Source organism: Notothenia rossii, assembly GCF_949606895.1.
Source record: "Notothenia rossii genome assembly, chromosome: 1".
Taxonomy (NCBI): domain Eukaryota; kingdom Metazoa; phylum Chordata; class Actinopteri; order Perciformes; family Nototheniidae; genus Notothenia; species Notothenia rossii.
Window position 1 is genome coordinate 32,518,027 of NC_136912.1, and position 15,486 is coordinate 32,533,512.

A 15,486-nucleotide genomic window follows, 5' to 3' on the forward strand; every position below is an offset into this window, starting at 1 on the left:
AAACGAATTGGTTCCCTTTTTTAGAAAAAAACAAAATCGTTTAAAATGTACAAACGTGTCAGTCTCAACTCAAAACTTAACCTATTTAGTGCATTAAAGTTCCCTTTTTACATTCTGGGCTGTAAAAATAACATCTTCTGAAATGTAAATAAATAATGGTGGTGCGGTGAAAATATTTTCAGTACTCATGTTGCTCGAGTTCCTCAAAGAACTTTCACCCATCATTTTAAAACATGATATTTCATTTAGCTGAAGCTTTAGCCAAAGTGACTTGCAAAAACTGCAAAAATCATGACAATAGAAATGGCTAGAAACCTGCCGGTACATTTACTTCAAGTAAGCCAAACCATCGAAGAGCTGGTGCCTTAAATTGAAATAAGCTAAAGTACTGTAATTTAGTTTTGTTTTTTGGTGACCTCACTCGCCTTAAAAATACCCCCAGATTTAGAGACAGAAGCTGTAAAAAGTCTGTTATTCATGTTCCCAGCTGTGGCTCCTAAATGCATGCGCAACCCCTGGGCTGGAGAGGAGGAAGGCAGCAGTGGTAGCACCAACACTAGTGGAGGCCCCAACAAGATGGAGGAGCCCTGGGCAGGGCTGTCGGAGCGCTCCCTGGTGGCCATGGTGGAGCAGCTCTTCTCCCACATACTGAAGATCCTCAACATCTGCGCCCACGTGCTGGACGACACCCCCCCCGGACCAGCTATTAAAGTAACCACTTGCAATACTTCTGTTGTTTGATTTGATCAGTCATATCTGCAGATCACATAGTTGCATCCACTGGAAGGCTGATTGTTATATTATTTAATTATGATTTAATCTGTTGCCCCTTTTCTCAGGCCACCCTCCCCTCCTTGAGCAACACCCCCTCCCTCAGTCCCATCAGGAGGAAAGGCAAGGAGAAGGATATTGTGGAGCCCAGTGCTGCCCCCATGAGCCCAAAGAAAAGTGTTGACATCAACACAGGTACATATGCAGTGTATTTATATGTCTATATACCCAGGCAGAGGTGGAAGAAGTACTTAAGTAGAAGTACCAGAGTGTATAAATACTCTGTTACAAGTAAAGGTCCTGTATTCACATGTTTACTCGAGTGACCGTACTAATTCACTTGAGTAAAAATGTAGCTTTAAAATGTACTAAAAGTACCAAAAGTAAAAGTATTCATAATGCAGATTGGCCCATTTTGGAATGATATATATATATATATATATATATATATATCACATGTTTATTATAATTATTAATGCATTAATGTTTTTATTATAGTTGGTAAAGTACATTTTATTATTTTATTTACTGATGGGTAGTTTGTGAATTTAGTCGAAGTGTTACTAAAGTCTTATGTAAGTGTTTATGTTTTATATCATTAATCAATATCTGCAAAGTAACTAAAGGTATTAAATACATGTAGTGGAGTTAAAGTACAATGTTTACCTCTAAATTGTAGAAGTAAAAAGCAGCACAAAATCGGGATAGTCATGTAAAGTACAAGTACCTCAAAATTGTGCTTGAGTACAGTACTAGAGTAAATGTACTTGGTTACTTTACACCACTGTACACAGACAATGGAACATGCTCAGTGATCATGCAGCAGCACAGGCAGACTATAGGGCGGCTCAATTAAAACAAATAAACAAGTGGCTTTTATATGGACTCATATTGTAATTCAAATATGATAAACGGTTATAGAGGAAATTAAACATACATTTTCTCTTTTTGAGGATCTGTACCAAACCGTTTGTAGGTCTTTCAGAATGATATTTTCACATACTTAGCCTTTACTGAATATCTCGCTTACTTTGATTTGTACATTGCATAGTCCATTTTGTGATTTCGGTAACATCTTCGATCAATGGTGTCGTCCTAAAAGAAAGTCTTACTTATGTTTCTGAATATTTAAAATGTTTGTCTTGTGAGCAGGCAGGCCAGCAGACGGCACAGGGTCCACCGCCGTAAACAAGTCTACCACCGTCGGCAACTTCTACCACCTGCCCACCTACCTCAAGCTCTACGACGTCCTCAAAGCTACACACGCCAACTACAAGGTCAGAAGGAGCATCCAGCTTCAAATAGTCTATCAGTAATCATATTAGTGTAGCCTCATCTTTATAAGCTAACGGGGCAGATGTACTGTAAAACAAAATGAATAATGGTCAGCAGTTTAATCTATAAATGAAGTTTCAAACTAATTTGTACAGTTTTTCCTCGTTTTTTTTGTTAATTGTGTTTTTCTTCTCGCCTAGGTGACGCTGGACCTCCACAGTAGTCAGGAGAAGTTTGGAGGATTTCTGCGTTCAGCTCTAGATGTTCTCTCTCAGCTCCTGGAGCTCACCACACTACATGACATCAGCAAGGTAAAGATATTTAAACAGCTCTGTTTGAAATCAGACATTGTTAGAGTTCATTAGAAGAAGCAAGAAGGAGAAAATAAATAACATGCATCTGTTTCTTCCTATAAGCCAATGTACCATCACAGTTGTTCACATGGACATAATCCATTAAATAAAATGGTGTTTTGGTTCTTCGTCAGTGTGTGGAGGAAATCTTGAGCTACCTCAAGTCCTGCTTCTCCAGGGAACCCACCATGGCGACAGTTTGTGTACAACAGGTCAGTAATATGTGTTTTATGTCTGATGATAGATTTACTTGTGTGTTGTGTACAGTTTTTTGTTTCGTGTGTGGCAGTCTTTATGGTTCCAACACTGAGCAGTGTGCTGCGACCGCTGCGACTCCACACAGAGTGAAGTGGTACTTTACGACAGGGCCCGTAAAGGAGCTGGTTTCCCTGAGCGATGGTTCCATACATCTTTTACACACACACACACACACACACACACACACACACACACACACACACACACACACACACACACACACACACACACACACACACACACACACACACACACACACACACACACACACACACACACACACACACACACACACACACACACACACACACACACACACACACACACACACACACACACACTACCAGCTGGATGTCATGTTGCCTGCATCTTTATCGACATCATAAAGGATGATGTCATTGTGAATCAGTTTGCCCATTTATAACGGTAACGGTTTCAGAAGTGTACTTTTCTACGTAAACAAATAACAATCACTCTGCCTGATACACTTTTATTAATGTTCTTCAGAGCCAGCCAATGAGTCTGATCTCAGAATTAAGAAAATAATCCATTATAAATATGATTACATTTTATTACAGAAAATAAACCAATCCATGTGTCTGACTCAATCCAAATGGAAGTAATGTGGCTTTTGATGGAGTTGTAGGCATGTTTATTTTTAGAGAAGACTGTTAAGTGCAACACGTCTATCATGCTCCTCTCCTGTTGAATCAGCTCCCAGTTTCTGTTCGGGAGGCAGAAACCCCTTCGAAATGTAAGAGTAGGCTTAAGACTTTCCTTTTTGGCACTGCTTATAGTTGGGTCTGGCTCAGGCTTGCCATGAACATCCTCCTGAAATCTATATTCTATATATACGTATACATAGACATTTTTCTCATTGGACAGTCTGCTCTACGTTGTAATCTTAGTATGTTTTATAATATGTCTTCATGAGTCGTTCTGTGTAGACTATAAGCCCCCATAGACAAATATGTTATTTGTGATATTAGGCTATATAAATTAAAATAGATATGATTTGACCTAAACAAATTCTACTCTATTACTTTTTTTAAAGGGGCCCTGTTATGGTTTTGGGGGCTTTCCCTTCCCTGTAGTTTGTTTTTATAGGTGTTTGTGCATGTCAATGGTCTCCAGAGGCTAAAATCCCTGTTTCTCTCCCCTGCCTAAAACGCCTAGCTTGGTCTCCTTTGTTTATTCCTGTAACATGGTGACATCACTACGTAACAAAAACGCTTGTATTGGCTAGCCCTCCAACACATTGTTTGTGATAGAGGCCGGAAATCTCTAAGCAGTTGAGCAATCACAACAGGGCCGGCCAGCCAACCAATCAGAGCAGACTGATTTCAGACCGAGGGTGAAGCACAGGCAGTATGAGAAAAATAAAGCACTCTTTGAACATTAAAGCATGTAAACGTGTCACAGTAGAGGGACAAAATACAAATATTAACCTGAAAATGAGCATGAGCACATGACCCATTTTTTTTCTTTTTAAGTGACGTTTTTCTTTCTTTAGCTGTTGAAGACCCTGTTTGGCACCAACCTGGCCTCTCAGTGCGAGAGCGTCCTGAGCGGACCCAGCCGCTCCCAGGGCAAGGCTCTGCGCCTCGGCTCCTCCAGCCTGCGACCGGGCCTCTACCACTACTGCTTCATGGCGCCGTACACGCACTTCACCCAGGCTTTAGCCGACGCCAGCCTACGCAACATGGTGCAGGCCGAACAGGAGCAGGACACCTCTGGGTGAGTGGTAGCAACACAGAGATTAGAAACAGGAGCATGAAATCAGATATCCTTAGTCCGTAGAACAATGTGGACATTTAAGTTTTTACAACTAAAGAAGACAGTGCAGATAAATTGAAAAAATCTGTTTTCTTTTTCCACTTTTAGATGGTTTGATGTGATGCAAAAAGCATCGAACCAGCTGAGGTCCAACATTGCAAACGCGACACGCCAAAGAGGAGACAAGGTAAAGTTACACTGTTTTTTCATTGCTCATTTGTGAACAGCTCTATTGAAATTAGTAGGATGTAGCAATGACTCATTCTAAGATAAATATGGATTTATGTCAAAAACACGTGGTCATTTTGGGGATTTGGTTGATTTGAATCAAAACGAAGTCTACAGTGCCTATATTATATTAAGCCTGAATCCTCATCCCTAAATAACTTTGGCTATTATTTGATAACTTTGAAGTCCTTTTTCTCAATCGTGACACGGTAACTGCCATTTTATTTGTTTGACATATTTCTTCATCAGTTAACAATTTGAAAAAGTGTTTCAGGGTCAACACGATTTGAGCAAGTCACATTAGCTTAAGCTAGCTGCTGCTGTTCTGAAAGCTGTGGCCTCCTCTTTGTTTTCCCAGAATGCCATCCACAACCACATCCGTCTGTTTGAGCCGCTGGTCATCAAAGCTCTGAAGCAGTACACCACCAGCACCTCGGTGGCGTTGCAGAGGCAAGTCCTGGACCTGCTCGCACAGCTGGTGCAGCTCAGAGTCAACTACTGCCTGCTGGACTCTGATCAGGTAAAACTAAACACGCATTCATATGCATGAGTTTACCTTCAACTGCTGGAATTTAGCTCACTCACTCGGATATTTCTCTTCCAGGTGTTCATAGGGTTTGTCCTGAAGCAGTTTGAGTACATTGAAGTAGGACAGTTCAGGTGAGTTATCTTTGTGACCCCTGTAAAGATGTACCCATACGTCTCTCCAGCCTTTAGGGATGGGTATCGTTAAGGTTTTAACGGTACTACTACTTTTATCGATACCGCTTATCGATCCGGTCCTTCAACGGTACTCTTATCAGTTCTTTTGGAGGAAAAAAAACAAGGTAAACTAACTAAACAAATTGTGAACAAAACTAACATTGCTTTTTATTTAAAAATACATCATATTTCACATCAAAAGAAACAAAGATGTTTTAACAAATTATATTAAATAATCTGATGACAGAACGGTAAACAGAATAACTGAAACTTTAACAAAATAAATAACTCAGTTACCTCTAATCATTAGCCCATGTTTGTATAATGTATTTAACTCTGTGTGCTGCTAGCATACAGTTCATAACACCTGACGTGGAAACGTTACTCTTGGGCGGGGCTACAGAGCTACTAGAAAGACAGTGGAACCCGGTGCATTCCTCCGTCTGAATGTGGTGCACTTTTGCAAGATGTTTAGACAAATTGCTTGTGTTACCGCCCTTACATGCTAAACTCTTATTGCACTTTTGGTAACGAGCATTGTCCACATCGAGACGGGTAAAGCTTAACCACACCTCGGAGCGCGTTCTCTCGCCATCTCCTCTGTGTGTGTGTGTGTGTGTGTGTGTGTGTCTGTATATGTGTGTGTGTTGCTGCATGTACACATGCAGCAACACACTCGCCCCCTCGCAAGCAGGCGGGGGAGAGAGAGCTCTCGTCTGGATTGGAAAGATCAAAAATACTAAAAATAATCAGATGCATTTTGCAGTCTTTTTGTATATTAGAAACAGAGTTGGTGAAACTAAAACTGCAATATAATGTTTGTGTAGCAATAATATACATGACATATATGTTTTACATGTCTCCAGTACCGATAAAAAGACCGATAACGTCGGAGCTTAACAGTCTTTAATAATTCAGCCCCGGGGCCCGTTTAATACCGGGGCTTGGTACCCATCCCTACCGGTCTTTCTGCAGTACTGCTTCTGCATGCGTCTGTTCCAGAAGTGATTTTTACTTTGTTGTATACTAGCTCAAATATTCCAGTGTTGTTCTGTGAACTAAAAAAAATTGTCACACAGAGATTCGGAGGCCATCATCCCAAACATATTTTTCTTCCTGGTGCTCCTTTCATACGAGCGCTACCACTCCAAGCAGATAATCAGCATCCCCAAGATCATCCAGCTGTGTGACGGTATCATGGCGAGCGGCAGGAAAGCTGTCACACATGGTGAGGGGAACTACCTTTTTAATGTTTTCTTCTACTCGTCAACACATTTCACTGAAGTTTACTATCCAAATTGATTTATCCAGAGGGAATCTGTGTTTTTAGACAGTTGCTCCATTTTAGATTAAAATAAATAAAAGAATATAAAAAAGTGTAATACAAATATTTGTATACACATAATAAGAAGTTAAACTGTGCAATAAAAATATATTTTAAGAAACCTATAGACTAAAAGTCAAATGATCAATAACATCTTTTTTTTTTAAAATAGAATACAATTATTTATACAAACAAAACAATTGAAAGTAAAAATATGAAAATTGTAATTCAATAAATAACTTGTGTATTACAAAATATACAATTGAGAATTAGTTTATACAATTGTAATGCTTTCATTCCAATGCTTTCGTATTGTGCATACACAACTCCTCACAGGACTAACTTTTTTTTCATAAAACAGACATGACTTTAAAGTAATGAGATTTGTCTTTCCTTCTTCCTCCACAGCCATCCCAGCCCTGCAGCCAATAGTCCACGACCTGTTTGTGCTGAGGGGCTCCAACAAAGCAGACGCAGGCAAAGAGTTGGAAACACAGAAAGAGGTGGTGGTCTCCATGCTGCTCAGACTGGTGCAACACCATCAGGTACGGTCACACATGGATTCTAACACGTCATGGAAATGTGAAAACGTTCCTGACAATCTTTTCTCTGCCAAAATGTTATTTGACTTTGTATATTTTTTGTTGTAGGTGTTGGAGATGTTCATCCTCGTGCTGCAGCAGTGTCACAAAGAGAATGAAGACAAGTGGAAGCGATTGTCAAGGCAGATTGCTGACGTCATTCTTCCCATGATTTCTAAGCAGCAGGTATGAAAACAGAAGTTCTAGAAGTCAAAGTCAAACCATCGGTGGATGTTGAAAAATAATGTATTGGCATCAAAATTTACTTCATGATTCAATAGCAAAAATACTTAGTGTGCAGAATGTCACTCTTATCAGCAAATGCATACCATAACATGTGTATGTTGTAGTTTGTCAATATTGGCTCCAATTACTTACGGTGTACTATTTAAAAATTCTGGGTAGATTATTAGTACAGTACTGCATCACATCATCTTAGCATATGTGTTTTTATCAATCCAAAGTAGCTAGTAAGCGTCACAGATGCTGTGGAAGCAACGGCTATTTTATTTGATAGTTCATGTTTGTTCTAGTGGTTTTTAAATGTGATGAAGCATGGAATACTTAAAAAAAGTGTTGTCTGTGGTGTTTTAAAACGTGTGTCAAAATGGATGCCTTGTCTTTCTGCTAGAAACCAAATATACCTACTGTACAGTTACAAATAAGTAACCTGAACCTATAACTTGTTAATCTTTGTTTAATAACTATAATAGAGTAAAAAGTACAACATTTGCCACCTAAAAGTAAATGGAGCATAAATCCGAAATACTCAGCTACAAATATGTCACTTAACCAAATGTACTTTGTTTCATTACATCACTAATATTTATACAGTGAGATAAAACATTTTGGTGCACACTGACAAATATTATCCCTTGATTTGAAACCTGTATGCTTTGAAATGGTCTGGTGAAAACCTTTCTTGTCACTAGTGAATATTGTCTGTTGTGCCTCCCAGATGCACCTGGACTCTCCGGAGGCGTTGGGGGTGTTGAACACCCTCTTTGAGACGGTGGCCCCCTCCTCTCTCCGACCTGTGGACATGCTGCTCAAGAGTATGTTCACCACCCCGGTTACCATGGTGAGACATCTCTTCTGATATCTACACAAAGCCCTGGATAGACTTTTCATTTCTCCATCTAATGTACCTTAAACCATGTCTATTTTTTAAGTAAAAGCAAATGTACTGACTTTTTTCTCCTCCAGGCTTCCGTAGGGACGGTGCAGCTGTGGGTGTCGGGGATCCTGGCGGTGCTCCGGGTGCTCGTCTCCCAGTCTACTGAGGACATCGTCCTGTCCCGGGTCCACGAGCTCTCCCTCACCCCTCATCTCCTCTCCTGCCACACAATCCGCCGCCTGCATCAGCAGAGCCCCTCCCCAAGCGACCCCCCCGCTGCCGACACACTCTGCAGCCAGGACGGTGAGGCACAAAAAGCCCTGCCTGAGGAAACCTTTGCCAGGTTAGTGACCGTACACTATCTCATGTTCAACTTCCTGTTTTTATTAGGGAGGCAGACCAAGATGTTGAGTGTGTTGAAGAGCTTCCTTTTTAATAAAGCCTAAAGTTAGAGCTGGTTTAAGAATACCCTTTGTTTGTCCTCCTGAGTCCTACACTTTGTGGTATTTAATTAGTGCGAATACTGTTTACTCTTCACATTTTACACACAAAACCCCCCAAAAAAACATATCAGTTCATTGGGGTTCCCTGATGCTCACTTTCTGGTCATTTCTTTTATAGGAGCCATAGTTTTTGAACAGGTGGCAAAATTGTCAGATATAATCCTCAAAGCATTCTTAATGGGACTCAAGCCCCGGCCACACGAGGAAGATAACGCAAACGGACAGCAATCGTTATCAAAAAAGTCTTCTGTCCACACGCAACAGGCACCAGAAACGTGTCCGTTCACACGAGACCGCTCGAAAGCGCTGGAGACGCTGTAGTACATATGCCAGGCCTGTAAGTGGCGCTGTAGTCCTGCCACAAAAGCAGCGAAGAAGACTTCCAGCGCATGGTTGCCATGGTTGCCCTTCGGTTTATTCTCCACTGTGGACGCTCTGGCTCTTTTTCTCCCTCCCCGAGGCAAGCGTTTGCTCCTGCTTCTGTTATTCAATCCCTCCCTTGCTGTAATTCTCTCCGGTTAGTCCACCAGCAGATGACAAACACCCTCCTCTCCGCCTCTTCCAAGGGACGAGGGGACCGTGCGGCAGAGTTTCAGTTAGATTTTTTTTCGCCGGTCAACAAGTTTAAAAATTTGAAAAGTGCCGGTCAAAGGTCTTCTTTGTTATTTATTGAGCTTTAAAACAAATGAATGAATGAACTCTATATAATAATTTTTAAAAAAGGAGCCTCTCTTTTCCTCCCCCTCTTCTGAGAGCCCAGCAGCTGATCTCTGAGCAGGAGAGGTAGGAAATGCGGGGCTATTGCTTCAACGTTATCAGGAAATGATCGTAGAGCGTTTCGTTTGCAGATCTACCCACCTTGGGATCCGTTATCGTTATCTGCGTTTCCATGTCGGCCTCGTGTGGCCGAACAGTCTTCTATCTGAGAGTGAACTGTAGCGGATACGACCGTTATCGTCCTCGTGTGGCTGGGGCTTCAGAGCTGCAGTTGGTTGCCATGGTGATGCTGGGCAGATTGAAACCTTTGATCTCTGGGCTCACACAGGTGTTATGATTTGGTGTTATGATTAGGTGCTCAGCACACAAACAAACACTGACAAACACACTGGACTTTAACAGACTGTCTGAGCCTATTCTTTTCTGTCTGATGGAGACTTCATACTGACTTCAACATGTTTCAGATATTTTATACATTATTGATGACGTATGGTTTTAGTCGAAAAGTTTGCAGTCAAAAATATTCTGCTGCTTTCCCAAGCCTTATTACTTTCTTTTCTCTTGTTAATATACATTCATTCACTACTACTTACATCTGATATTTAACTCCTTCAGCCTATTTTCAGCTGCAGAAACCATTCAACTATTACATTATTCAGCTATTTCAGGACATTGAGGCTATACATGTTGTTGTTTATAGCCTTTTTAAACCTTTTCTTTTAAATATTAAGCTTCTTCACTATTTTTCCTACTCTTCCAGTTTAACATTTCACTTTCAAGTTATCAACAAAGTCATTTGAGCTGTAACAATTTTCAAATCATTTCACTTTTATGCATTTCTCTGTTAAGTTCAGCAACACACTTACTTGGTCTCTCTGTAGCTAAAAGCAGCTACCATTCAGCTCATAACATATTCAGCTTTTTCTGCATTTTCAGCGAAATTCAGCAACAAATGTTCACACTTTACAGCATTCACACGCATTTTCTGCAGGAAATGCATTTTCTAATTTTATTTGTATCTTTTATTGTATATTTCGTAAAATAATATATATGTTTTTCCTTGTAATTTTAATTATTTTTTTACACTGTCATCTATGTTTATTAATCTGTAAAGACCACTAACGTGTTTTCTGATACTGGGCTATACCAATAAGCTTTGATTTGATTTAGGATTACGATATGTTTTTACTAGATCCATACCAGGGTTTCCATTAGCCGGTAATTACCGGTTTTTAGCTGGTAGCATTTATAAAAAAAATAAAATGTATTAAAAAAACGGTAAATTCAAAATGTCCGGTAATAATTAGGGACCGGTGAGCGCAGCAAAACACACACTTCCAATTAGACCTAAGTCTTATCTATTTGATCTACCTCTGGAACAAGCTAAACTACTTATAAATATGTTTATTCTTCACTGTCGGGTCACTGATTACTGGATCAGCGAGCTGCATGAGATACGGACAGGCTGTCGGGAGGGAGGAAAAGCGAGGCTCCGTTTATTTCTCCCGTGTTATTATCCAAAGTTAATGTAAACTTTCTGTACTTCATCTACTATAAATAGTTTGTTATAATGTAATAATTATGTCTGTTGTTTGTGGAAGCGCATCATTTATTGAAAAATGAATCTGAACTTTTCGATCTGTTACGATTATAAACTGAAGCAATATAAAAATGAGCCCCATTAACTGAGTTTTAAACATCAGCATATATTACCTGTCATAGTCCGGTAATTCCCTGCTAACGGAAACTCTGCTACACAATTCTTATTATTTTTATTGAAACATAACCGGTAAGTTTGAATTTGTCCGGTAAAATTAATTATTTCCAGACATTTGACCGGCAAGAAAAAAACCTAGCTGAAACCCTGGTTCATAGATCTATTTTTTTTTCTTTTTTTTACAGCCAACATTTTGTATCTTTTGTCCCCTTCACATGTCCCCTTCACATGTCCCCTTCACATGTCCCCTTCACATGTCCCCTCTGTCTTCTCCCAGGTTCTTGCTGCAGCTGGTAGGAGTGTTGCTGGATGACATTTCCTCCAGACAGGTTAAAGTGGAAATTACAGAGCAGCAGCACACCTTCTCCTGCCAGCAGCTGGGCACCCTGCTCATGTGTCTCATACATGTCTTCAAAAGTGGTGAGCTCTTATCCTTTTTAACAGTAATGATTGAGTTTTGGTAGATTAATCACTGCATGATATTCTTTGGAAACTGACAGCCCTTTCCCTCTGTCCTTTTTCTTTCCAGGTATGTTCCGCAGGATCACCGCTGCAGCTACCCGCCTCCTAAAGGGTGAGGGTGGGGGTGTGCAGCCTGGAGCAGAGGCTGGCCTGTTTTACCCTTTAGAGGCTCTGAACAGCATGGTGCAGTGCATGATCACCACCCACCCCTCCCTGGTGCTGCTGTGGTGCCAGGTCCTCCTCATCATCGACTACACCAACTACTCGTGGTGGGCAGAGGTGCACCAGACACCCAGGTACAAACAGATCCTGGAAAATCTATGTCAAATGTTTTTGTGTAGACCTTTTTAATCATACAAGCTTTTTTCTTTATTCAACTATTTCAATATTAATATATACAGTCAGGGTACAATAAATCAAATGTATTTGAAGCTGCAGGGCAGAAAGCCTCTAAATAAATAAAAAATATCCATCCTGTGAACACAGATCTTATGGCAAAATAACAAAAAAAAAAATAAATGTAATACAAGTACTACATTTATTATAACCCTATCAAACCAATTTTAAGAAATAACCCAAAAAACCAACAATCTGCTCCTGTGAGCCACAGCATGGACAAACAGCGGCCCTAAGCATTTCCTTGCTGCAGTTTTAAAAACAATGCAAATATCAAACGCAAACTTGGCACGTTTGTTTTAATTTTTGATTTGCATTGTTTTTAAAACTGCGGGGTTACTGAAAGAAGCGGCGATGAACATAAGTTAACTGTTAGATTAATACTGCTAAAAAATTACCTTCCTATGAAAACATGCAGACTGCATGTCGGCAAAACCTCCATTGATCGTGCAACAAATCGCCCAAAATCAAATCCAGGTTGTATTTCTCACCGAATATTGTACCAATCTACCCTGTCTCGATCCCTCTCTCTCAGAAGACAAAGCCTCTCGTGCACAAAGCTGCTGAGCCCTCACTCCTCAGGGGAAGGAGAAGAGGAGAAGCATGAGACCAGGTTAGCCATGGTCAACCGAGAGATCGTCCGAAGGGGAGCGCTCATCCTCTTCTGTGACTACGTGGTGAGAAAATAAACATCAAACAGACAATCGTACACAAATATGTAATCGAAAAACCTTTGTTTTAAGTGGAAATTATTTTTTCTTCTCACGGGACAATAGTGTCAGAACCTCCATGACTCTGAGCATCTGACATGGCTGATTGTCAACCATGTGCAGGACCTCATAAGCCTTTCCCATGAGCCTCCAGTGCAGGATTTCATCAGCGCTGTGCACCGTAACTCAGCTGCTAGCGGCCTCTTCATCCAGGCCATCCAGTCCCGCTGTGACAACCTCAGTGCTGTAAGAGTACACCCTTGAACTCCCCCCGCCCTCTCTATACTTAAAATGACTTGACTAATGACAAAGAACATTTGAAAAGAACCTATATCAAACAAACAAGTCTTGGATTTCTTTACTCTTTACTCCACAACCTGCTAAGTCTTAAGTCATTTCATTAGTAACCCCCTGTTTTTCTTTTTAGAATTGGAACAAATAAAAAGTGTTTTATTTGTTCCTCCCCTCTCTTATCTTACTACCCTTTCCCTTTGCTCTCCATCGTCGCCCGCCTCTGCCTCCCTTAATGAATCCTGTTGCAGCCTACCATGTTGAAGAAGACGCTGCAGTGTTTGGAAGGCATCCACCTGAGTCAGTCCGGCTCCCTGCTGGTGCTATACGTGGACAAGCTGCTCAACACGCCCTTCAGGGTTCTGGCTCGCATGGTGGACACACTGGCGTGTCGCAGGGTGGAGATGCTGCTGGCTGAGACACTACAGGTGATGATTGTGGACGTGTTTGCATTTTAGTGTCACAAGGCAGTTTAATAAATCGAAGACTTGATCAATTCTATTAATGTATATGACCGATGAACACACCAATAGAAATAGATCTCTTTCTATGATGCTTTGGGAGATCTTAGGAAAGATGTGTGAATCTACAAATGTTGTTCTTGATTTCTCTCAAGTTGATTATGTGTTGTTGTGTCCCTCCACCCTGCAGAACAGTAAAGCTCAGGTGCCTGTGGAGGAGCTCAACAGGATCCAGGAATACCTCCAGACCAGCGGCCTAGCTCAGAGGTAACACCCTTTTGTCTTTTAGGCCAATTTGAGGAATATTCCTAGCAGTCGGTTGGACATTGACATTTAAAAAAAATGGAACAAACAATAATGTTTGATAAGCAAACAAATCTTGCAATAAAGATTTACAGAACCACAACTTGGAAAGTGCACTCTGCAGAGTACAGATGTCCACCAGGTGTCTCTCTCAACCCTAGTTTGAAAGAATAGCTGCAGACAGACTGACAGACACAAGCAAGCGATCCCCGCCTAGCAAAGATAATTACATGAAGACAATGTTTTGCTTGAGTTCAAATGTAAAGTGGGGAAGATGCTGACACTAGATCACAAATATTCAAACTCAAGTACATGCAAGTTTGCCAAATAAAACATTTGTAAACTGCTCTTCATTGAAAAGCCAGCCTTTTTAGTGTTTATCTGGATTACAGTTACCCTCAGTCTATGGTAACATCTCATCCTCTGCTTTCAGTGGGCTGTTCAGGTTGATGTATATCTGAGTGAACTTATCCACAGGACATATTTCTGTCAACAAAATGAAGTTATTGTAACATCTGGATGTCTCTCTTATCGCAGGCATCAGAGGTTCTACTCCCTGCTGGACAGGTTCAGAGCCACTGTCACCGACACCTGCAGCCCCACGCCTCCTGTGACATCACACCCTCTCGACGGAGACCCGCCTCCTGCCCCAGAGCTGGTTAATGCAGATAAGGTGAGGGAACTAGATAAGATACGAGTCTGTATTTGATGTTTTTTTTGTGTGTCCTCATCCTGCAAAGTAAAGAAATTAATTATAGAAGATATAATTAATTGTTTTTATGTATTACATTTTGTTTTCAGGAGTGGTACGTGGCTCTAGTGAAGTCTCAGTGTTGTCTTTGTGGAGATGTTTCCCTGTTGGAGACGACAGAACTCCTCACCAAACTGCCTCCCGCTGACCTCTTAAACATCATGAGCTGCAAGGTGACATAGACTACAGTTAAAACCTATCAGACTTCTCAATATATAAATGTTCTTTACCATATTGATCAATCAAAATGTGATTTTATTGCATCTGATCCTGGCCTTTCTTCTACCGTAGGAGTTCAACCTAAGCCTGCTGTGTCCATGCCTGAGTATGGGGATGCAGCGGTGTGCCCGGGGTCAGGGGTCCCTCTTGTTAGAGACAGCCTTGCAGGTGACCCTAGAGCGGCTAAAGGGGGTCACTGGGTCACTTCCTGTCCCGCACCAGTCCTTCCTGCCGCCCGCCCAGCCACAGCCCTACTGGAAACAACTTGCTGATGTGTATGGTGAGAGTTAGCATTTGACACGTCTTGGTCAATTTTCTTATAGCAAAAGTATGCTGCATCATTCTTGTCGTCCTCAACCACCAATCCATATATCAGTCTGTGTGTCATTTGTTACCGGGCCGTACAGAAAGATTTAATAACAAATATTTTATTGATTATCAGCCTAAAACATTTTTATTTTGAAAATTGACCGGATATCTGTGTCTGTCTCTTGACAAGACGCTTGTCCCAGTCTTGTGATACTTTACTTAAAAAAATGAAGCCTGCAAGCTAGCAACAGGTGGCTTTAAA

The 15,486-nt window shown here is 41.0% G+C and overlaps 1 protein-coding gene across 6 annotated transcripts in view; it reads left to right on the forward strand.

Moving 5' to 3' along the window:
- htt (huntingtin) overlaps window positions 1-15,486 on the forward strand; it is a 50,483-nt gene that overhangs the window by 13,719 nt on the left and 21,278 nt on the right. For all 6 annotated transcript variants that reach the window (XM_079684550.1, XM_079684552.1, XM_079684553.1 and 3 more), the window contains 23 exons: window positions 488-711; window positions 840-966; window positions 1,924-2,048; window positions 2,247-2,357; window positions 2,534-2,611; window positions 4,171-4,394; window positions 4,542-4,620; window positions 5,020-5,181; window positions 5,266-5,321; window positions 6,443-6,591; window positions 7,096-7,232; window positions 7,338-7,454; window positions 8,227-8,349; window positions 8,475-8,728; window positions 11,600-11,742; window positions 11,852-12,080; window positions 12,716-12,857; window positions 12,957-13,136; window positions 13,433-13,609; window positions 13,833-13,909; window positions 14,483-14,618; window positions 14,747-14,869; window positions 14,988-15,195. In XM_079684550.1, coding sequence (XP_079540676.1) covers window positions 488-711; window positions 840-966; window positions 1,924-2,048; window positions 2,247-2,357; window positions 2,534-2,611; window positions 4,171-4,394; window positions 4,542-4,620; window positions 5,020-5,181; window positions 5,266-5,321; window positions 6,443-6,591; window positions 7,096-7,232; window positions 7,338-7,454; window positions 8,227-8,349; window positions 8,475-8,728; window positions 11,600-11,742; window positions 11,852-12,080; window positions 12,716-12,857; window positions 12,957-13,136; window positions 13,433-13,609; window positions 13,833-13,909; window positions 14,483-14,618; window positions 14,747-14,869; window positions 14,988-15,195 — 3,381 coding nt within the window. The remainder of the gene's footprint in view (window positions 1-487; window positions 712-839; window positions 967-1,923; window positions 2,049-2,246; window positions 2,358-2,533; window positions 2,612-4,170; window positions 4,395-4,541; window positions 4,621-5,019; window positions 5,182-5,265; window positions 5,322-6,442; window positions 6,592-7,095; window positions 7,233-7,337; window positions 7,455-8,226; window positions 8,350-8,474; window positions 8,729-11,599; window positions 11,743-11,851; window positions 12,081-12,715; window positions 12,858-12,956; window positions 13,137-13,432; window positions 13,610-13,832; window positions 13,910-14,482; window positions 14,619-14,746; window positions 14,870-14,987; window positions 15,196-15,486) is intronic.